This window comes from Paracoccidioides brasiliensis, assembly GCF_000150735.1.
Source record: "Paracoccidioides brasiliensis Pb18 unplaced genomic scaffold supercont2.7, whole genome shotgun sequence".
NCBI classification, from domain to species: Eukaryota; Fungi; Ascomycota; class Eurotiomycetes; order Onygenales; family Ajellomycetaceae; genus Paracoccidioides; species Paracoccidioides brasiliensis.
In genome coordinates this window covers 351,454-372,827 of record NW_011371364.1, presented here as the reverse complement: position 1 = coordinate 372,827, position 21,374 = coordinate 351,454, and the positions used below count along the sequence as shown (strand labels likewise).

Below are 21,374 nucleotides of genomic sequence, written 5' to 3'. Positions count from 1 at the left end.
CTGCAAAACAGATTACCCTTATAACCCTGATCGGATTGTAATCTCGCTTGCCTCCCACCACCAGACACTTCCCCCGTTGTGAGGGGTTGAAGAACTCATTCATTTGGTGCTCAATAATGGAGTGCAGAGAGGCCAGCATCGCAAATTTACACTGAATGACGCCTCGTTACCTGTCATGCAAAGATTTTGTGGATTGGACCTTTCAAGATCTTGGAAAGCGGGTTCTCTAATTTCTTTCCAATATTATGTCTCCTTTAGAGAAAAAATTGGGCCAAAAGGGCCAAAAGAGATCTAACGGTTCAATTCTGAGTCTCTCGGATCATCTTTACTTGACGTCCTCATAAGTGATATATGCGATTATAAATAAAGTGTTTTCTTACTTAATCAACCGTGCGATAACACTTCACTAAAAAAAGAAAAGGTCTACTGACCCTCTTCATTTCGGCTGGAAAACTTCCAAACACCGGAGGTCAATGGAGGCGAATGTGCATACTAAATCGCTCCCATTGCATCAAAATGCGGAAACGGGAAGATAAATCTTGATTAGCCTCTGGAGTAATCGGCTAACTAACTCAGGTCTCTTTTTACGGAAACGGAATGCGCGGAACGGCAATGCCTTTGAGGCTTTGTGCCTCGAAAGGGATTTCACAGCAGAAGGCAAGTTGAAGGGGGAAAACAATATGCGTGTTGCATGTACGTTGGAAGAGAGTGACATTCAATTATTGGACGCTTAGAGAGCATTGAAAATAATTAATATTAATGCGATGGGAACTGAAAGGCATATGCTCAAGGGGTTTGTTTCCATCTCGCAGCGGCATTCCCGACCTGTGAATAATAATCATGTGTTTGGCCTTGTCGCTCGAAAAGTTGCCTCACACCTTGGCTTGGTGCTGCAGGCTGTCGATTCTATCAGAACGGAGAGACTGTGATCTAGCAGCATGGAATTCAAAGATCTAAAAACTTGTTTTGATGATCGGCCCAGGCATGGGTAATAATTCATGACTTCTGGAAGCTTCTCTTTATCAAGCTTCGGCCGGCATGGGAAGATTTCTTCAACTTGCGTGGCTTTGTATTTCTGCCACAATTGATGCGGTTCAATCCTTCATGCTGATCCGCCAACCCTAAGCATCTTACCCATGTTCAAGAGGTTGGATCGTTTGGCAATGAGACCATTTTCAAAAACTTATGCGGGCGGAATCTCTGAGCTTATGAAAGGGCGATGGTAAAGGTGGAGCAAAATTTATCTCCATCGAGATATTTCATCCAAGCACACACAGACAGGATGATTCTTACTCAATACGACGTGATGGTTCCAGACAACCAGGTATATCATATCCTTGCCGAGAATGTGCGGGGCATTCCGCAACCCAGGGGAGAGATGTAATGGTGCCTGTATGACCAGAACCTCGTCTTCCACCAAACCTACGGCTGGGATTTGAGAGAATACCAACCCAGAGCCCATCATGATTCGCCATCAGTTTGAGTGGCTTCCACAGTTGATGTCTGTTGCAAAATTGTTCCAGTCGAATCGAATCGAGCAAATTCAATCTCGATGGTCTCTTTCAGATCTGGTCTGGTTGAGATAAGCTCTCGCCTGTAAAAATGCACTCCCATTCAACTCTCCTCTCTCTCCGTTAACGAATACCGGGAATCCAAAGGTGGCAAGAAAATACCTTGCGTCTGGAGCAAAATGGTGTTGACAGGCTAATAGCTCCTGAGTCCTGACCGTCAACATTTTCAACTGCTAGAGCCACCACTTGTTCCAGTCAAACAATCTCATAAATATTCGCCACCCCATCCGATGTTGACAAGCAATTTCTGCGACCATTGTTGCAAAGAAGAGGCATTCTGCAAACAGCTTTCACAATAATGTCTCGCTTTATCCTGTTTAAACATCGGAGTAGGCCGCGCCTCAAGCTTTTCCTCCTTTTTAGAGTTTGAGCTGAAATGAATGTTAACGACTGAAATGAACCTGCAGGCTGTTATTTATTCCACGAATAGCTTGTCGAAGCGAGCCGTAACATTCAAACTAGGCTGGGAGGTCAGAGCACCCGACAAACTTGGCAGCACAGAATCCCTCCTCAGCATATTTTTTTGTTTGCTACCGGAAACACACGTCTATTGCAGGAACCAGTTCCACTAACATCGAAGCCCCAGAGGATCAATCGTCCAGTGAAGATCTCAGCAAGTTAATGTGTGGCGGACTGGCGGACCAACTGTCAAAACGTTAAAAGGTGTTCTGGACCGTTGATAAGCGGGAGCAGCCTTCCGCGAGCGCGACAGCTAACAGAGGGAACATTAAGTTGCTCCATGCGTTAGTTATTTCATGCCACAGAAAAGCCCATGGTCGGCCTCCCGTCTCCCACGCGCCCTCCCGTTCGTTAGGTCTTGGTCCGGGCAGCATCTTGTCTAGCCGCGGCAGGTCAAGCCGAGGACCTGCGACTCAGTGATAGGAAGCGAACGAATAGAGGTGTATTGTTTATTGTCGCTTAATAGTGTAGATACGGGACGTCAAGTTACCCACTAACGCATAGGGATGTCATGATAATAATATTACTTGCGGACAAAGTCAAGCGGCACTTCTTTGTCTCCGCCGGATCCCATAAACGGGAGTTGTCGAACAAATAGGAGAGATGAATGTAGAGCATTGGACGCAAGTCAAAAAGCTGGCTTGTTGGACTTGCTTGAAGATGAGAAGTCAACGGGATGTGACCCCTAGTTAACGACCAAACCATAACGTTACTTTTATGGTAGCCTTTGACAGGTTTGATAACAGATGCCAAACTCTGACCTTCATCGGCCCAAAGCTTGCCGCATGACAGCTTCGAGAGACGATACGAACATGTCAAACGAACGCTGAAGATAACGCCTCCATAGAAGTAGTGCAGTCTTCAAGTGCGCGACAGCCTTTACCAAGTTCCTCACACGTTAACTTTTGAGTATTATTGATGAGCCAAGTGCACTATTCAAACATGTCGCGACCCTCTCCATCTGTCGCTTTCCCCTTTACCTTCCTCTCAATCGTGGAACGGGGCCAAAACCAAACGTTCTCCTACGCCCCACCGTGATCAAGCGCTTTTCGCAGCCCATACAAACCCAGCTCTTCAGGTTTCACAACTCATTACCCTGTTACTAGTGAAAAGGAAACACCATGTCCAGTCAAACCGGGCGCACCAAACACGGAGTGCATAAGGGGGCAGAGTACATACACGCCACATCTCACAACCGTAGAATCCCTACGCTGAACAACGCTTGATTCTCGTCTCACAGCCGGATGAAGTAAAGAGATATTTTTCAAAATAAACCAACTGAACTAAGCTAGTTAACCTCGATCTCCAAACGTTCAGGTGGGACTACCCTGTCTTGTCCATCCTGTTGGTTCTTGGAATGGAACAAGGGCTCGAAAAAAATATCCTAATGCGGACCAGCTTACAGAGGGTGTTTTAAGGATATGGCCCTGCGCCCAGGTGTCCGGGATGTTAATTCTCGGTCTTCCTCGGGAACATTTTACTGCAGTGATCGTGCGGGTCGATTAAACTACGATACGGCCCTTTTAATGGGCTATGCAATCCTTTGGCCTGCCTGTCCCCATGCGTCACCACCACTGCTTCACACACTGCTTCATCTCAAGATTTTTTTTTTTTAAATATCAACACCTGCGCCTTCCAAGGTTTGACATTCGATGAGGGTATCGAGCCCCTATTTGGCACCGGTTGCTGCATGCTGCAGGCTTTCTCTGGGGCACAACTTTGTGTAAACCTCCTCCTAGCTGGGGTATGCATGTATCACGGTTATTGGGGTTAGAAGGTCCAAAATACGGAGTAGTCCTGCCCTAGGGTATATGCCATTTATTAGGAATCAGGGTTATGGATATTGGGTGTGATCCGGCTTACTGTGTTAAACTGGACATAACGTAGCGTGGGGTAGCTAGCAGTGATGGCGTAAATAATCTACGGTTCAAGGAAAGTCATGAAAATGGTTTCGAAATCAGTGTGGTTAAATTTCAAGGGCTTTGATTTTCTCGTTTAACAGATTCCAAGGGACTGAAAACGTCCCGGATACAGAATTTGGACGCTAACGGCTCCGGGCAACAACTGCGACAATCTGATAATAAAAAGGTTGCCGGGAACTAAGGGCTAGCTAGCTAGCGTGATCGTAGTGAAACCCGTTCCAAACCGGTGTTATCTTCATCATGTGGAGAGTTGGCCTTTAGCTGCAGGAGAAAGATTCCGAGACACGGGCGGGATCAAGGGTGGATGTTCCAGCTCTCAGCAAAAGCGAATTACATTTCGTTTCAGCACCAAGCACGGAGTCCGTGCTGGGAGGAGCAAGATCGAAAAGCCCAGAAGCATCCTGGGAGGCCGGGAGGGAGGGGTAAAGCCGCGAAATCAAGTGGGGCAAATCAAAGGGGGTGCGCGAAACAATTTATCTCTTACGGAGCACCCTGCTCTTCTTTTCAGTGGCGGAAAAGCCTCTCGATGATTTATCGTCGCACGCCCCATGTCATCCACTCCACCCTGCTGCATACACAACGGAATAAACTTGATACTCCCCGGCAAACCATTTGTTTTAGGCCGCTTTGACTCCTTTGAAGACCTTGGCGTTTTTTTTCCTTTTTTTTTCTTTTTTTTCTTTTTGGGTTCTATTCACGGCTTTTGGTTGAGGCTAGCATCCCGACAGCTTGGTCGGTCCGATTTCCGCGGCGTACTAGGAGAAACTTGAATATAAGGAAACCGCCAAGTAAACAATATAAATCAGAAAGAGAAAAAAAAAGGATGAAAATGAAAATCGGACGATATTTCACGTTCAAAATGGCGAGGCATGAAGCATAAAGAAACTGTTTATTTTAGCTTGGTGGTAAGTACATGTACACGGTTTCTTTTTTCTCTCGCAGCTTCTAACGCTGTACTACCTGGGGTGGCAGAGGGAAGGAAATTTATAGGATCCATAACGCATCAAAAAAAGGGAAAAAAAAACAAAAAAAAGTACTCCATACATCTCTTCCTGTTCATGGACTTGGTATCGTCTTGGTGGTGCTGGTGGTATCATTGGTGATTGGGACATTAGCCTCAAGAAGCCCAGCCTCTTTAACAAGGTGGTAGAACTGTCCGCCCCGCCGAATTAGTGCGTCAGGAGTATCGAACTCAACAACAGATCCATGGTCCAGAACGACGATCCGATCGCTATCCAGGATGGTGTTGATGCGGTGGGCGATTGTGATGATAGTTCGATCGCGGAAAATGCTACTTCGAAGCATCTGCTGCAGCAGGGCATCCGTTTCCACATCGACAGCGGCCTGCAGTGATAGAAGTCAGTGAACAATCAGAATCGCAGGGATGACCAAAGAGGAAAGTAGACAAAAAAAGTTCAAATTTTCAAAGGCCATTACTGGCGGTTGCTCTCTAGCCGTTTTGTCGGATAGAAGAACAATGGCTTACAGTGGCTTCATCAAGAACGAGAATGTTGCTTGGCGTTAACAAGGCTCGAGCTAATGAAATAAGCTGTCGTTGGCCTTGGCTTAGATTCGACCCTATTAGGCACATATGGTCGTTAGCCTCAAAAGATTAAACCCACAACACAACAGTTGATTGGTCAGGATGATTGTCCGACTGACCTCCTTCGTGGATCTGTGCGTCAAGTTGACCAGGCAAACTTGAGATGTGGTCCTTTAGTCGTGCGTGTCCTGATCGACAGTCAGCAGGCAACTCTCCAAGATTGGAGAGGAGGCTTACCAAGCACACTCCATAGCTCGGTGTCATCATGGACATGGCGTGGGTCGAGGTTGTCTCGAACAGTTCCTTCAAACAAAGCCGCGTCTTGTGGTATGATTGCCAGGCGACCCCGCAAATCCAATAGGCCAATAGTACTGATGTCCAACCCGTCGATGCTAGAACAAAGATATCAGCATACAAAAGTCCCGACCATTCAGAAGATCGCTACGAGAACTCTCACCTAATGTTTCCTGCTGTTGCTTCAATGATGCGGAACAGAGCCAATGTCAGCGAGCTTTTGCCTGCACCTGTTCGGCCAACAACACCAATCTTTTCGTGAGGTTTAATGTCAAGGTTAATATCTTGAAGCACAAGGTCCAGACCTTCACGGTACCGGGTGCTGTAATTCTTGAATTGCACGCCTCCCTGAGAGGGCCAGCCAATTTGGGGTCGCTTTTTGAAAATGACATCTGGAGCCTCGTTGGGAAGGTTTGCATACTCCAACACTCTCTCGACGGAGACAATGTTAGTTTCCACTTCGACTGTCTGCCGAACAATCCAGTTGAGGGACTGCGTAATTTGGAGTGCGTATGACATTGATAGACCGACCATGCCAGCAGATAATTTGGATCCAGTAGCCACTGACAGAATTGGGAACATAGCTGCTGCTAGGATAATCACAGAACCGATGAACTCCAGTCGTACAGCAAGCCACCTGTTGGCGCTGATGGAGGGGAAGTATGCTCGAATATTTGCATCCATCCTATATTCATTCTCCTTTGAAAATTTGTCTTGTTGCCTAAATGCCCGAATGGTCGAAATACCGCCGAGAGTTTCTTGGAAATGAGCGTAGATAGGACTTTTGCTGACGCTGTCTAATCTTTTAAGTTCGCGCGAAGTACTTAAGTAATACCTCTGGTAGCTAAAATACACCAATCCAAGGGGTATGATCATAATAAGGAAGAGGGGAGTTGAAACAGCGATGACAATCATGGTATATGCTGCTCTAGCAACATTGACGAATAGCTTTGGTGTGGATTAGCATTAAATCTCCAATGATAAATGCAAGGAGGGAATCATTACCATATTAAATGTGCGGGATAAAACTTCATCAACTCGATAAATATCACTATAAGTTGGATTAGCAACGAACAACGCTATTGCTCCCAGGAGAAGTGGAAGGACGAACCTTGAGAAACGATTCAGAATCCGGCCAGAAGGGGTAGTTTCAAAAAAGCTCATAGGAGACCTGAATATCGCATACGCCATTCTCTCATGCAATTTTCGGGATGCCTATAATAAGTTAGCAAAATGATGTCATGTATAGAGCAATAAAACGTAAAATTCTCCAACATGAAAAAATCATACCTCAATAGAGCAAAATATCCAAAGAATCAAGGTTTGCAGAACTACCAGCGCCGAAGATCCAAGCCCAAATGCGAAATAAATACCAATATATTTCCCCACCTGCGCATTCCTCGCCGCCTTTTTGTTTGCCTCCGACCATCTTTCCAACCAAAAGCTACCAGCAACCTGCGCCGTTTGCGCTGACAGAAGCGCGGCTAAATAAGTAGCTACCGCGTAGAGGTTGCTTGTTTTCGCATACTCCCCATAGACACTCCACTTGACTTTACCTTGCTCAGACTTCTCCTTTGTCTGTTTAGATTTGAGAGCACCTTCTTCGTCCACGAAATTGCGCGGCCCATGCCAACTCGTAGTGCTTGCGCGACGCAAACTTGAAGTGCTCATCCGACGGATGGCTCCGCCATTCCCGATAGGGGCAAGGGGTCCCAGTCTCTCCTGAGACTCTTCGATTTCAGACAGATCCGAATCATCATTGTCAAGGACTGTGAGAGTTTCCGGACTCTTTACGTCGTCGTCTTCGGGGGAACTGTCATCGGAATCAGAACCCTCTTCGCTCGTGGTGGAATTGAGAAGATTGGCAACCTCTCCCTTCATCGCTAACAGCTGTTCATACGTTCCTTTTTCAATAATAGTTCCGTTCCGCAGTAAAGCAATAAAGTCAGCCTCCTTTAGCACAGGAATAGAATTGGTTGCTAGAATCCTCGTTTTAGTGGAGAGTATACCATTTCGACCAAGCACTCGATTAATGATATGTCTCCCCACATGTTGATCCACAGCTGATAGAACGTCGTCCAAAATGTATACATCCGCACGAGCGTACACGGCTCTTGCTAGTGTCAAACGGGCCTTCTGGCCACCAGACAGAGAAATACCGCGTTCACCCACCTCAGTCTGGTCACCGTCAGGAAGGGTTTTGAAGTCGTCGAGGAGGGCGCAAGCTTCTACAGTTAACTCATAGAAGCGTGGATCCCAGCGATGTCCAAACACGATGTTTTCACGGATGCTGGCATTCATAACCCAAGCTTGTTGTGCGACATACGCAGTGCGACCTCGTACAACTACTTCTCCGTGAAGTTTCCATAGATCACCCAACAATGATTGAAGGAAAGATGATTTTCCCGCACCCACGCGGCCAACAATACAACTTAGCTCCCCTTTTCTGGCGCTGAAATCGATATTCTCAAGAGCATTTCCGCTTTGATGCTTGTTCCATGTAAAAGTCGCATCTCGGACTCGTACAGCCTCATCTCCAGGATGTGTAACGGAATCTTCGAAGGAGACAGCATCTTTCTGTAATTCCTCACTAGCAAAGTATGTCGTGAGACGATTCACGGCAACGGACGCTTCAATGATGGACGTAATGACCATAGGCAGAATAGACAGGGGAAACGTGAGGAGATTGAAGAGGGTCAATGCTGGAAACACAATCTCCGTAGTCAGGGGTTTATCATTTGTCAAAACGAACACCGCGAATGTGGAGCAGGATACCAGAAACGGGGTCGAAGACCACGTAAAGTTTGCGATAGATTGGGTTGCGCCAATTTTTCTGAGCGTATTTAACTCCAGGTCATTTCGAACATGATTTAGCTTGTTCATGAAGGCAGTATTCCAGGCATAAAGCTTGATGCTTTTCATATTATTTAGAATTTCGGTCATTAATCTTGTTCGCTGGTCCTTGTTTTTCATCTGTTTGATTTGCAAGTTTTTCATGACTTTCGCAATTAGACCGTTCAGTGGAACCATAAGTACCATTGCTGCAATACCAGCAAGCATACTCAAGCCAACAAGTTGGTACAGAGATATCATGCAGAGAGTAATTTGAAATGGAGCAGACCAAAGCTGCATTCCAAATTGGCAAAGGTCAGAAAGGCGCTGCTGGTCAACGGCCATATGGTTGACGATGTCACCAGTAGTTTTCGAGGCGCGACCTTCGTTCGAAAGTCTGAGAGATTTCGTGTAAATCATGGATGTCAAAGAAGACTTGACGCGCATTCCAGTCTCAAATGCTCTCTGGAAATACTGATGAAGACAGGCCGTTTGGCTTACAGAAACAACAAACATAGCCAGCGCAAGTGCTACACCCCGAGCAGCTGGCTGAGGGCTTTCCGTTTGGTATGAATCAATGAAGGTTATGAGGAGGCGGAGAAGCTGAGGTTGAACAAAAGCCAAAATGTCACTGCCGCATTTGATTACAGCGCCGCGGAAATATGGAGCACTAAATGCTCGGAACAGAGCTCGCCACAACGACGGCTTCTTCTTTTTCAACTCACGAGCCCAGGCTTTCTCTAGTTCGTCACCCGTAACATGAGTGGTATCCCTTCGACGCAAATTCCACAAGTCGTCTTGAGTGAGAAAACTCTTGTACCCGACCTTCATTAAGGGTGTCATCCAGGAGAAGGTCAAGACCGAAAAGATATCGGCATATTCGTACGGGCATTCATCTTCGTCTCCCAGCACGTCATATGCACTCTTTTTCTTTTTGAAAAGGTACTCTAACGCAAATTCAGTTATCGAGAGAGCTAGGCCAACGACGAAAGTGACGAAATAAGGCAGTTGCGTGCGATATAACTGCCGGGATACGAGGGACCTAAGCTTCACAGCGTAGACGATGGTCAAGAACAGCCAGTAGAAGAGCACGACACCGTTTGGTTGACGGCTTCTCCAGTGCTCGTAGTATTGCACAGTATATATAACCCCCAGCGACGACAGGATAAGGATGGTGGTCCAGAATCTGACATCTCCAAACCATATCTTCGGGAGGGTCTCGACTTGGAGCGTCGCTTGAAGGGCGGTGACGAGGATAAGAGCCCATATGACAGACTATAATTATATGAGACAACAGCGACAGCATTCTGGGGACCAGGACAAGCATACCAATTTCGCATAGTAGTGCCAGTTCTTCTGCACCGGTTGGGGTGTTCTCTTGGTGAACAGGAACCAAATGGCCCCTGCGCCCAAAACCAGGCCCCAGACGGCCACGAGAGATACCCAGACATCAAGGAAACAGGGCGTTAGGTCAAACCGTGTGCGGCTTATAGGGCCCCATCCTTCAATATCGCCGCAGAGGGGCTGGTGACGGGCAAGAACCGAAGGTAACGCGGAGCTGACGTTGCCGGAGGACGACAAAGCGGTAAGGACCGCCTGGTGGAATCCATTCTGAGCCATTTTCTGGTCAATGGGCGGCAGACCTGAAATGGAGATTGCCAGTGGTGAGCTGTTCCATCCGCCAATACGGAGAGAAGAGGACAGAACTAAAAGGGGATGCGGGGATGTAGTTATGTAGACGACATTGTATACCTGGCTTCCAAGCAAAGCTCTGACCCCACGCAGTCGCCCGCTTACTCAAGCAGCTTGCAGTCGCCCAGTCCAGGCTAGGCCGAAAGGGGACTAGCGAGAACTGTCAAACACGAGACCGGGAGCTTGAGCCCAATGCCGGAAGCCGAATCGTGGTGCATTCATCCGGTCAATCGGACTGTCAACTCTCAATTATCGATCATTAAATTATGAAGAACTGGAATTCAAGTGTTTTATTTTGCTATTTCACTCTACTGTAGTTGAGTCTCAATATATGGAGTGGTTGAAACCTGACTAGAACAAGTTTCCTTACGTCCCGAGAACAATTCATCTGAAGAGTGATCCTGTGACTGAGTATGGACTTTTGTCAATCTTGCCTAGAGTTCCCTCCCGATTGACAGGTCCAATTATTTCCAAGCACCAAAGGCCGGGTTGCGAATATGACAATAAAGTACTCTGTGGGGAATTACGAGGTGTGACTCCCACAGATGAAAAGCCGACCTGGCGCCCAAGCGGTTCCTAACAACGCTGATTATTCGCGAATCCTCTCTGCGCCATCCAATAACCATGACTCACTATGACTAAGATCCTGGGGTTGTCCTTGGGCACACTGCATGCAATCATGATGCAGCAATTAACAATAATATTCTCCACACACAAGAATCGACATCTCCTTTGGGCATGTTTTTCATGGTGAGTTCCAATCCTGCCTGGATGCTTGCAAGCCGTGCACTGACGGGGCTGAACAAGGCGGTGACGCCGTGGCGATTGCGCTAACCTAAATCAGACTAGCGCACAGTCACGGTTCCCCTCGTATTGTTGGACGGTTTAAAGATACATGATATAAAACTGCAACCTTGCGAAAAGTAGACCTTCAATATGCGAAAAAGTGATATCTAGGACATTGCGAAACGCCATTCCTGCACAATAGCAGGGAGAGGAGAATCTCTAGTATGGCAGCAGCGGATACCCACAAGGTAGAGGACCTGCTGAAACGACCTTTATACGGTAAGTAGAGCTTCCACTTTCTGCAGTTCCTTCGGAAGCAGGGGAAAGAAACTAATGAGGTTACCCATTCTCACTTTTTATCCGTACAGTATTTGATCTCCCTGAAGAGCTACTTGCCTCTCTATCACTTAAGAATACCAGCGTACAAACCCCCATTCCACTCATACAGACCGAACGCCCCAAGTCACTGCAAGCAGAGAAGGAGGTTGGAGTCGCAAGCGTTACGTCATGCTCGCTTTGCCAGGCCTCGTTCCAGAACGTCCAGGAGCAGAAGGAGCACGTAAAATCAGACCACCACAGATATAACTTGAAATCGCGATTACGAGGGACCCCGGTGTTAAATGAAGCCGAGTTCCATGAGGCTATTGGAGAACTGGACGAATCTATATCTGGCTCTGAATCTTCCTCCGACGACGATGAGGGAGACGAGGGCCAAAGGACTCCTGATACCACACTCACAGCTCTCCTGAAAAAGCAAGCCAAAATATCCTCTGTTGCGGAAGCCGCGGAGATGGTAGATAAGAAAGTCAATAGATCGCAGAAACATCCATTGCTGTGGTTTTACAGCTCGTTGCTGCCTCCCAGTACGTCCTTTGGTGTTTATCGAGCGCTCTTCAGCAATATAGAACTGGAGGAACCGGACCATTTTGTGGAATCCCTGAAGAACAAGCAACATAAGGCATCGCCACATTGGACAAACAAAGCTTCCCAGGCGGATCAACCAGACACCCAACCAAAACAACATCCCAGTCCGCATCTGTTCCTTTGTATGATTGGAGGAGGCCATTTTGCCGCCATGATAGTGGCATTAGCGCCAGAGATACGTAAAACCATTGGTGGGATTGAAGAGCGGCAGGCAAGAGTAATTGCCCATAAAACATTCCATCGATACACAACTAGGCGGAAACAAGGTGGAGCTCAATCTACCTCCGATGCTGCAAATGGCGCCGCACAGTCTGCAGGTGCATCGATCCGACGATACAATGAAGCCGCGCTGCAAAATGAAATAAGACAGTTACTGGGGAGTTGGAAGGAAATGATCGACCAAGCACAGCTATTATTCGTGAGGGCGACGGGAAGCACGAATCGGAGAATTTTGTTTGGGCCGTATGACGGACAAGTGATCAAACAGTCTGATCCGAGACTTCGAGGATTTCCGTTCACCACCCGACGAGCCACGCAGAGAGAACTAACGAGAGCCTTCACCGAATTAACACGAGTGAAAGTTAGCCACGTCGACGAGGCAGCACTGGCACTCAAGGCTGAAAGACAGCGCGAGCCATTGTCCAGCTCGCCTAAACCACCTCCACAAAGCCAACGGCAAAATCCTACAATCTCCAAAGAAGAAGAAACAGCACTACTCCATACCACACAGATCCAAGCACTAATCCGCCGCTCCAAGGCTCCCGCACTAATATCCTACATCTCAAATAACTCCATCCCCCCAACCTTCACTTTCCCCCCCTCCTCCTCCCAACATACCCACCACACCCCCACCCCCCTCCACCTAGCAGCTAGATCCAACTCCCCTGCAACCGTTCTCGCCCTCCTCACAAAAGCAAACATGGACCCCACCCAGCTCAACGGCGAAGGAAAGCCCCCCTTCGACCTAGCCGGCGACAGACCCACCCGCGACGCCTTCCGCGTCGCCCGCCACGAGCTTGGCGAGTCAAAATGGGACTGGGACGCCGCTCACGTTCCACCGCCGATATCCAAGGCGGAGGCGGACGGTCGGACGGAGCGGGAGAGGCAGGCAGCTGCGGAGGTGGAGGCGAACAGGCGGGAGGTGGAGTCGGAGCGGCTGAAGAGAGAGGATGCGGAGAGGGCGGTGGAGGAGGGGAGGAGGAGGAGGAGGAGGATGGGAATGGGAACGGGCGGTCGGGGGCTTTTAGAGAAGACGGGGGCGGAGAAGAGGGAGGAGGAGCTGAGGGGAATGACGCCGGATATGAGGGCGAGGCTTGAGAGGGAGCGGAGGGCTAGGGCGGCAGAGGAGCGGATCCGGAGGATGCAGGCGGAGAGGGAGCTATGAGTGGTAGATTCTTTCTTGGTTGTTGTTTTCTACTTGTAAATTCTCTCGATGCAGAATATTTCTTTGGTTGGAACCGCCTGGTCATCTTCCGGACAATGCGTATTGTGAAAGACGCAAATTAGAAGCGGAATTTGCGGAATTAATTTCCTGGAGAATCTACATCTGTGGCAGACCCATGCTGTGATGATCGATCATTTACTGGCTCACAGTGGTTGTGGATTGAGGTATCCCACGCCTGTCGGTGAGGAGCAATTCTCTTGCTCCAAAGTAACTCCTAAAACTCCATCATGGCTCACAAGATAGTGTCCTGTCTCTGTATTAAGAGATGGATCATTTATTGTTCTCCCACCAGAAAGGTGAAGAGTCCATTGCTGCCGAGTTTCACCGACGCTTCGCGGTCCCTCTAACGCATGGCCAAGACAAGATTCTGGCGGATATTAGATGCCGCAACAAAAAGGGTACAAAGGTGAAGGTTGAGAAGAGTTTTAATTTTTTTTACCAAAAAATAAAATAAAATATAAATATAAATAAACCCACACACGATGAGGCTGAGGCAAGTAACTGCCCTATCAGCATTTCCGGTTGACTTCTCCTCTCCAGGGGAGAGAGGGCTGCCGATGACAATTATCCATTGTCGTTGCATTGGAAGGAAGGGAGTGAGGAAATGCAGGTAAAATGTCACTGGCAACTGATGCCACAGGCTGACACGGTAGGATTCGCAGTCCACTAACTAGTGGAGAAGTCGGAGATAGCTCCCGTTCTTTAACACCTGAGCTCCATTAGCATGATCTTGGGCTCTGCTAAAAGTCTGCATTCTTCTGTATAAACACAGGAGACAGAAACTCATTTGGTTGCAAAACGTGAAACCAGACAGCGTACGGGTTTGATCATATGAATATGGCGAGCAATTTTGGAAAGGATGCAGTTCCCATGGGCAAAGTTGCCGTCAGCTCTCACTAAGAAAATACCAAGTTTGCGCGTGTTCACCACAGGGCACTCAACTGCTCTGCAATGTCAAACTTCTGCAGAGCCTTGAAATGGATCTTCAACATTCCTAGGTTATATTTTCACGCTTCAGCATCCACGAAATATTTTCAAATGATACATTTTTCAGTTGGTGTTGGCTCTTAATAACGATGATGGGGTGGACCTTGTGTTTGAGGTTAGAGTTGGTTTATATTGAGAATGATGGCAAAGAAGATGAACACTTTGCTCTATCTAGACAGAGACACAAACCTAAGTACCTCCGACATTAGAAATATAACTATAAAAATGGATGATTGAAGACAGAACCCAATTCAGAACACACATGGATCATGAGTTTATTCTTTGTGTGTTTCAATGATTATGTGTGTAGTTGCGGTTGTGATGATGAGTCTGTGTTTGTATGTAATTAGTTATAGAGGACTTCTTGAGCCTCATCTGTCATCCTATCTATATCTGATTTCCCACAACTTCCATGTCAGAAATGCCTTCACATATCAAACTCGCCATTTGCCATCATCTCGACAGAATGAAGGCTGCCTCCTTGTAGCTTCATCTAGGCCTGTGCATCTTATATACCTCCCCATCCTCTCTTTTTATCTGACATCCTGCTTTTGTTTCATCACCCATGAAACTCCTTGCTGTGTGAACTGCCAACCAAGCCTGTTCCTCCTTCTCAACAGCAGGGATGGCCACATCCAGTGCGCAGCAGACCCCCTTTTTCTCCAACTCAGCAAACCATGTGGGAATCTTGCACGTGTGGAACTCCTCAGGGGGCGGAGCTGGAAGTACGTTAACTCCTAATTCATCCTGGATGGTCTAGTTATAGATGAGATGTCCACTAACAATGAGGCCAACGCACAGGCGTCAACGTCTACTCTGATCAGGAGATCATAATTGGCCGCAGCAACAAGTTATGGTGCGCCCAGAACATCAAACGAACGGATAAGTTTCGCGTGGAGGAGACTTGGTGTTTACTGACAAGTCGACGCGACTGGGGTATCTAGTAACTTGGCACTTGAAGGAGACCTGGGTGTCTCCAACAAGCATATCCGCATCTACGTTATCATCTTTGACCAGGGGAATCCAGGAGAGGTGGGGCCCCTCGTATACGCCCAAGACATGTCTAGAAACGGGACCCGGTGGAATGGGGTGCATATCAAGAAAGAAGACGCTGGCGTACTGCTAAGTGATGGAGATAGGTTGGGATTGACCCCAAACACGATTATCACGTTCCAGACCTGGACAGAGAGGCAGCGTGATATTCCATTTAGTGAGGTGCAGAAAAAGGAGATGCAGGTTTGGCTGCCCTCATTCTACTCCCCGTTTACCATTATATCCAGTAAAAGATAATATGAGTAAGGAAAACAGCTGACTGGCCAAATCTAGCACTTTGAAAGGAGGTACAGAATCACAAATAGACTCCTTGGCTGCGGTGCATATGGAAGAGTCCATATGGCCATAAGCACAAAGCATAGGAAGCAGCTAGCTTGCAAAATCATTGATATTGGTAGCCTGAAGAGACGGCTAAGCCAAATTGAAGTTGAGAAACGTACTGAATTGCACGTTCCGCGCCCTGCTGCGGATGTCGATGCCTGGCAGGAGATCGAGAAAATCAAAGATTGGGCTGAACGACGAAATGAGACTAGCTACGTCAAGTCAAAGCTTCAAGTTTATAAGCGGGAGGTGGAGATCTTGAAGGATCTATTCCACGTATGAAAACCCCTGATCCTATATAATTGCTTTGATTAAGACGCTTATCACGCAACAGCCAAATATCATATGCCTCGAGAAAGTGTTCCTGAGCACGAACACCATGTAAGCTAATTCTCCCAAAACCTCTACACCAAAACGCGCGGTTAGACTATTGATCCATGACACACAGCTACATCTTTCAAGAACTGGTCACCGCAGGAGACCTATTCTCGTTCCTGGAGTTTAAACAATTTAACCTATCCGATCTCGAGGCCGCGGTAATAGTGCGTCAAATCGCCTTGGCGATACGTTATCTCCATAGAAACAACGTTGTTCATCGCGACATCAAACCAGATAATGTCTTGATGACGTCGCTTTCTGATGGTGCACGCGTCGTCTTGACGGATTTTGGCTGTGCTCGACGTCTCGAAAACGAGAGTAGTCGCATGAAGACTTCGATGGGGACACTGGAATATACAGCTCCGTAAGTGATGGCTGGCGGGAGCACATAACCAAGATGGGGTGCTCGTACTGACTGCCCCCTGAATTTCAGTGAGGTCCCAAGATCGACATCTCCTGGTCGTGGAATTGGGTACACTAAAGCTGTCGACATGTGGTCCCTGGGTTGTCTCACTGTGGTCCTCTTAACTGGGGGGTCACCCTTCACACATCCAGAGACGGGAAAATACAGCGAAGATATGGCACTAAACTGCGATCTGAGCACCCTCGAAAAGGAGGAAGACTGGCAGCACGTCGGACGACGCGCCAAAGACTTCGTTCGCAACCTCCTCATTCTAGACGACAACGCTCGGATGACAGCGCACGACGCTGTTTCGCACGCGTGGTTCACAAGCCCCACCTACAAGGAGGAATTCGAGAAACTCTACCGGCGGGCGGTGAAGGACTGGCATCCCCGCCTTTCCATGAAACACCAGGTCGTATCTGACGAGAACATCGAGGACGGTATATGCACAAAACTCACGCATTGGCGAAAGGTACCCGAAACGCCCATGGAGTGGCCATATAAACCGTATCCGAATAAGATTCATCGGATTCTTTACCCAGGGAAGCAGCCTGGAAAAGATATATTGGCGCGCAGGGATGAGAAGAAGGAGAAGAGAATTTATCCGTGGAGGAATGACGACGGGCCACACGAGCGTGCTGGATCGCCAACATTTTCGGATATAGAGAAGCAGGACGTTCGTCGAATGCCGTTACCCTCTGATGTGGAGGAAGGTGAGAATGATAATGCAGACACGGCTGAGAAAGTAGAGGCGGAGTCGATCGACTCATCCAAGCCAGAAAGTTCCATTGAGCCAGCACAGATAAATGATAGTGATAATGATCACGGCGAAGAAATGCATGACCCCCGCATCCGCATCCGCATGCCCTTCAGCCCGGACGCGTGGAATGGAGAACAAAAAGTCCGCGAACAGCAATACCAGCTTCCGGACCCCCTGCCAATCCCGCCAGCGCACGTACCGATGGCACTTCCCTACATGCCTCAATCACCCTCCTCCGCCTTCAGCCTCAATCAGCTCAATCTTGCACCCCATGAAATACTAGTCCTCAGTCCCGCAGGTAATACAAATAACGAGAACGGCCACGATGGGATCACACAGCCCCTATCAGGAATGATCAAGAGTAAAGCTCAAGCAGGCGCTGGTGTGGACGAGGAATTTGTGGATCTCGCGCAACGGATTCAGTTGCTGGATGCTTACAATCGGAGCCACGACGATGCCATTTGCGATATCAAGAATACTAGCAATCACAATCATAATCGCCACGGCGGCATTGGCAATGGGGGTGGAATTTTATCGCCATCACCGGTGGCCCCGATGAGGCGGAAACGCGACATCTATGATTTCCAGGGAGACGATGAGGTGTTTGAGGAGATTGTGGATAGGATTACTGGGAGGAAGCGGCGGGTCCCGTATGGGAGGGAGCCCCACGCGTTTTGAACTGGAGATAGGTGGGGGAGGCACGGGGTATGCTGTGGGATCTCTTGACGTTTGACATATTGATCGGGTAATGTGAACTCTTCATGGACGGTAGTTGCTACATGAGAGGACCGAAGGCCGGGGAGATCCGGCATGGAGGTCTGCTTGGGATTGTGAGATATTAGATGGGATGGATATGGTGGATTGTGACGGTCGCGTTATTTTCTTTTTCTTTGCCTGTTTCACCCTGCTCGCGTGTTGCTTCATGTTGTCTTGTTTTTTTGCTCTCCATTCCTTTTACCAGGAACTAAAGGCTAGAAAAAAAAAAGGGGGGGGGTTGGGGGGGGGGTAAGTTGGGGAAGAGTGGATTTTTTGATGTTGGGGCGTTTGAAGTTTGAGAAGAGGGTTAAACGATAATGACAGGAATATGGTATACGGGGGGTATCATTTGCGTGTAGGTAGATGTTTGATGTGGATTGCTTTGTAATGTTAACACCAATGGAAACATTTACCACGGCATCATGAAACCAACGTTAATTCGGGAAGCGTGAATGAGCCCGAAATTGAAATGCATGAACCGAGAACGCTACAAGGCAATTGTGAAATGTATTGGAGGTTGGGCATGTCGAGAGGAAGTGGGAGGCGAAGAGAACGAGAGTGAGTAGTTGACAAATCCGTCGGACTGTTTCCCTGCTTGTTACCAGACACAGCGAGGAATGGGCAAGTTCTTTTACGTCATATAGTTTTCCTTTCGCTGCCTGGTTCCTCATAATGTCTATTTATCAGGGGTAGATGTTGACGTAGGATATGATGGGTCCACCCGACAGAGCCAAAGTGAGAAACGATAGAAGCTCTTCAACCAGTGGCTAGCGCCCTGGATCCGCAATTCTTCGAAATTCCCACACACCACGTCCTGTCACGACCTGCCCTCCCGCTTACACGAGCAACGGGGGTATCCAAAAGCACCATAGGGGAGAACTGAGGTTCAAGGCAGGATTGGACTAGCACAACATGAAAAAGGTGTGTTTCACTAAGAAAAGTGCAAAGGTGAGGAAGGAGAAGGTATAATTCAATATATATATATATATATATATATATATATATTTATATATATATAATAAAATAAAAACAAAAACAAGGAAGAATTCACGTGGGGGATGTGTGGGTGTGGGTGTGGGTGTGGGTGTGGGTATGGGTGTATCCATCCCCACCCGCTCAATTCTGGTATGGAAGGAGGAGGCATGCGGATGAGATCGGGTCGGACCTCTCTGATAATCTCGCTCATCAGCAACGCAGCTCATATTTCACGAACGCAAATCATGAAGAAAGCGGTTCCAGCCCCCGGGGATATAGCCAACTTGTGAATATGTCGTCTGGAATCCTCGCATGCTGCGTTAAACGCACCGAGGCAGTGCACCTGAGGGGGAACCCAACATGTTTTTGGTTGTTTGGTAGGGTTGGTAGGTTTTTGGTTTTGAAGGGGAGAGGAGAGAAAGGGTCGGTGGGATTATGCAAGATATGCAAGGTGCTTTTTCAGTCCAAGCTATGCTTCTGCTGGCAAACCTATGCAATGTTTCTGTTCCGTTCCGTGCCGTGCACATGTTTGGCCACCACTCTGCTTGTTCCTTCATTGCCCGGGCAAAGAGGGGTTGTTCTCAGAGAACGGAAGCGGAATAAAGTGGATCCCTATTATGACGTATACAACGTATCTGAAATAAACCCCCCGGCCCCTCCCTCAATACCTCCCTGAGAAAAAAAAGAAGCCCCTTTGATTTCAGGAAACCCTCTCCCCAAAGCGTGCACTCATTCATATGCGTCGTTTCGTTCGTTTGTTCCCTTTTCACCGAAGCGGAGTCACATGCTCGCCAAAGCCCTCACTAAAAAAAATGCGGCTGAACTAACTCTGGCGCACGGGCCAACAACAACAATACGCGAAACCGTCACGCCAACACGCGCTAAGACACGCAGCGACGCGCGTCGTGCCTTCAGACGTGTTTTCCACAACTTGGGGAGAAAAAGGTATATATTATGTATATATCCTTGTATGATCGTTGATTTGAACAATGAAGCAGTGGGGAGGTGAGGAGGAGCGAAGAGGAGTGTAGAAATGAAAAGAGGTGAAATGAGGGCAAGAAGTTGATTGATTAACTGACGATGGCTGCTGGATGAGCAGACACGAATTTGAATGTAATATTGAAACGGTATGATCCTTTAACTACTTAAAATGATGAATGGCTGGTGTTGGCCAAAAAAAAAAAAAAAAAAAAAAAAAAAAAAAAAAAAATTAATACTGAGATATTAATCTTCTTCCCTCCTGCAATCCCACGGATGGACTCCTTGCACGGAGTGGTCATTCTGCTTCAAGTACAGTAAGTGCCCGGGGGCTGTCCTTCATGTGGCTGTGTCTCTCTCCATGGGTTCACTCAGGGATGTGACAGGGGCTCTTCCGTTGACCCTGGATGGTGATCCCCAGTGGGAAATTTCCTTCATGAAACAAAAGCGTGTTATCAGGGGATCCCTGTCTCCCCCATTATTTGAATATCATACATTCAATCCAATGCTTAAATAAAAATTTCCGGGGGGGGGGGGGGGGAAAGAAGTTAGTTATTGTATTATTGTTTGACCACGTAGATCAACAGCGTGCCTAATCAGCATTGTTCGTTCCCCAGACGGAGTTTTGATATCGATAACATGGTTATCGATTATTGACTGCCTGCTAGTTCCAGTTTCGAATCGTCTGAAGATTTCGAGGCACCCACTTGGCGGTCTTTTGGGCGTGGGACAGAGCCATTCGAGCCGTAGAGCCATAGAGCGCGCTGCTGATCGTTGCCTCCAATCTCTGCTTCTCTCTCCCCTTGTGACCAAATCCCCCAGCGAATCAACGCTAGAATTGATCGTAGCCTGGGATACAGGAATATTTGTAAATGCGGGGGCCTCCTACAACCCCGTGCGCAAAAAGATATTCGAACTTTCTGATAGGAGGTCTGGAGCTGGGAGGGAGAGCTAATTGGGGCTTAAACCCAGAAGTCGAGTGAGCACCGCAGTTGCAGTGTTGCAAAGGAGCATGTTATACTAGTCGTCTTTAATCGGGAGGCTGAACCCAACTACTTCTTCGTTCTGGCACGCTATGAAGATTGCAAGTCGGCTCTTTTCTTTTCTTTTCTTTTCTTTTCTCTTTTTCTTTCTTTTCTTTTTTCTTTCTTTTCTTTTCTTTTTTCTTTTTTTCATTTCTTTTTTCCTCTTTTCTTTGTCTTTGCGCCCCAGGGTACAGAGTATTTGTGACCGTTTGGCCACTAAACCCTCTGAACCAGTGCCTGGCATGAGTGGGGGGGGGGGGGGCTTTTGGGA

At 47.7% G+C, this 21,374-nt stretch overlaps 5 protein-coding genes across 5 annotated transcripts; 3 read left to right on the top strand and 2 right to left on the bottom strand.

The window, feature by feature from the left end:
- Positions 1–996: 996 nt before the first annotated feature.
- Positions 997–1,462, bottom strand: PADG_11990 (uncharacterized protein; the record flags this gene model as incomplete). Its single annotated transcript, XM_010763281.1, has 2 exons — positions 997–1,121; positions 1,294–1,462. The coding sequence occupies 2 exons, from the start codon at positions 1,460–1,462 to the stop codon at positions 997–999; spliced, it is 294 nt and encodes a 97-aa protein (XP_010761583.1).
- A 3,546-nt stretch (positions 1,463–5,008) lies between these two features.
- Positions 5,009–10,241, bottom strand: PADG_05809 (ATP-binding cassette glutathione S-conjugate transporter YCF1; the record flags this gene model as incomplete). The annotated part of the gene is made up of 9 exons (XM_010762920.1): positions 5,009–5,296; positions 5,439–5,530; positions 5,615–5,683; positions 5,733–5,887; positions 5,953–6,737; positions 6,795–6,840; positions 6,901–7,004; positions 7,080–9,896; positions 9,951–10,241. 9 exons carry the CDS (start codon positions 10,239–10,241, stop codon positions 5,009–5,011), a joined length of 4,647 nt encoding a protein of 1,548 aa, XP_010761222.1.
- A 1,082-nt stretch (positions 10,242–11,323) lies between these two features.
- Positions 11,324–13,407, top strand: PADG_05808 (uncharacterized protein; the record flags this gene model as incomplete). Its single annotated transcript, XM_010763118.1, has 2 exons — positions 11,324–11,378; positions 11,468–13,407. 2 exons carry the CDS (start codon positions 11,324–11,326, stop codon positions 13,405–13,407), a joined length of 1,995 nt encoding a protein of 664 aa, XP_010761420.1.
- A 1,672-nt stretch (positions 13,408–15,079) lies between these two features.
- Positions 15,080–18,047, top strand: PADG_11989 (CAMK protein kinase; the record flags this gene model as incomplete). Its single annotated transcript, XM_010763280.1, has 7 exons — positions 15,080–15,179; positions 15,256–15,310; positions 15,399–15,690; positions 15,781–16,104; positions 16,163–16,209; positions 16,277–16,570; positions 16,640–18,047. 7 exons carry the CDS (start codon positions 15,080–15,082, stop codon positions 18,045–18,047), a joined length of 2,520 nt encoding a protein of 839 aa, XP_010761582.1.
- A 1,345-nt stretch (positions 18,048–19,392) lies between these two features.
- On the top strand, positions 19,393–21,033 carry PADG_11988 (uncharacterized protein; the record flags this gene model as incomplete). The annotated part of the gene is made up of 2 exons (XM_010763279.1): positions 19,393–19,486; positions 20,747–21,033. The coding sequence occupies 2 exons, from the start codon at positions 19,393–19,395 to the stop codon at positions 21,031–21,033; spliced, it is 381 nt and encodes a 126-aa protein (XP_010761581.1).
- Between the last annotated feature and the right edge of the window lie 341 nt (positions 21,034–21,374).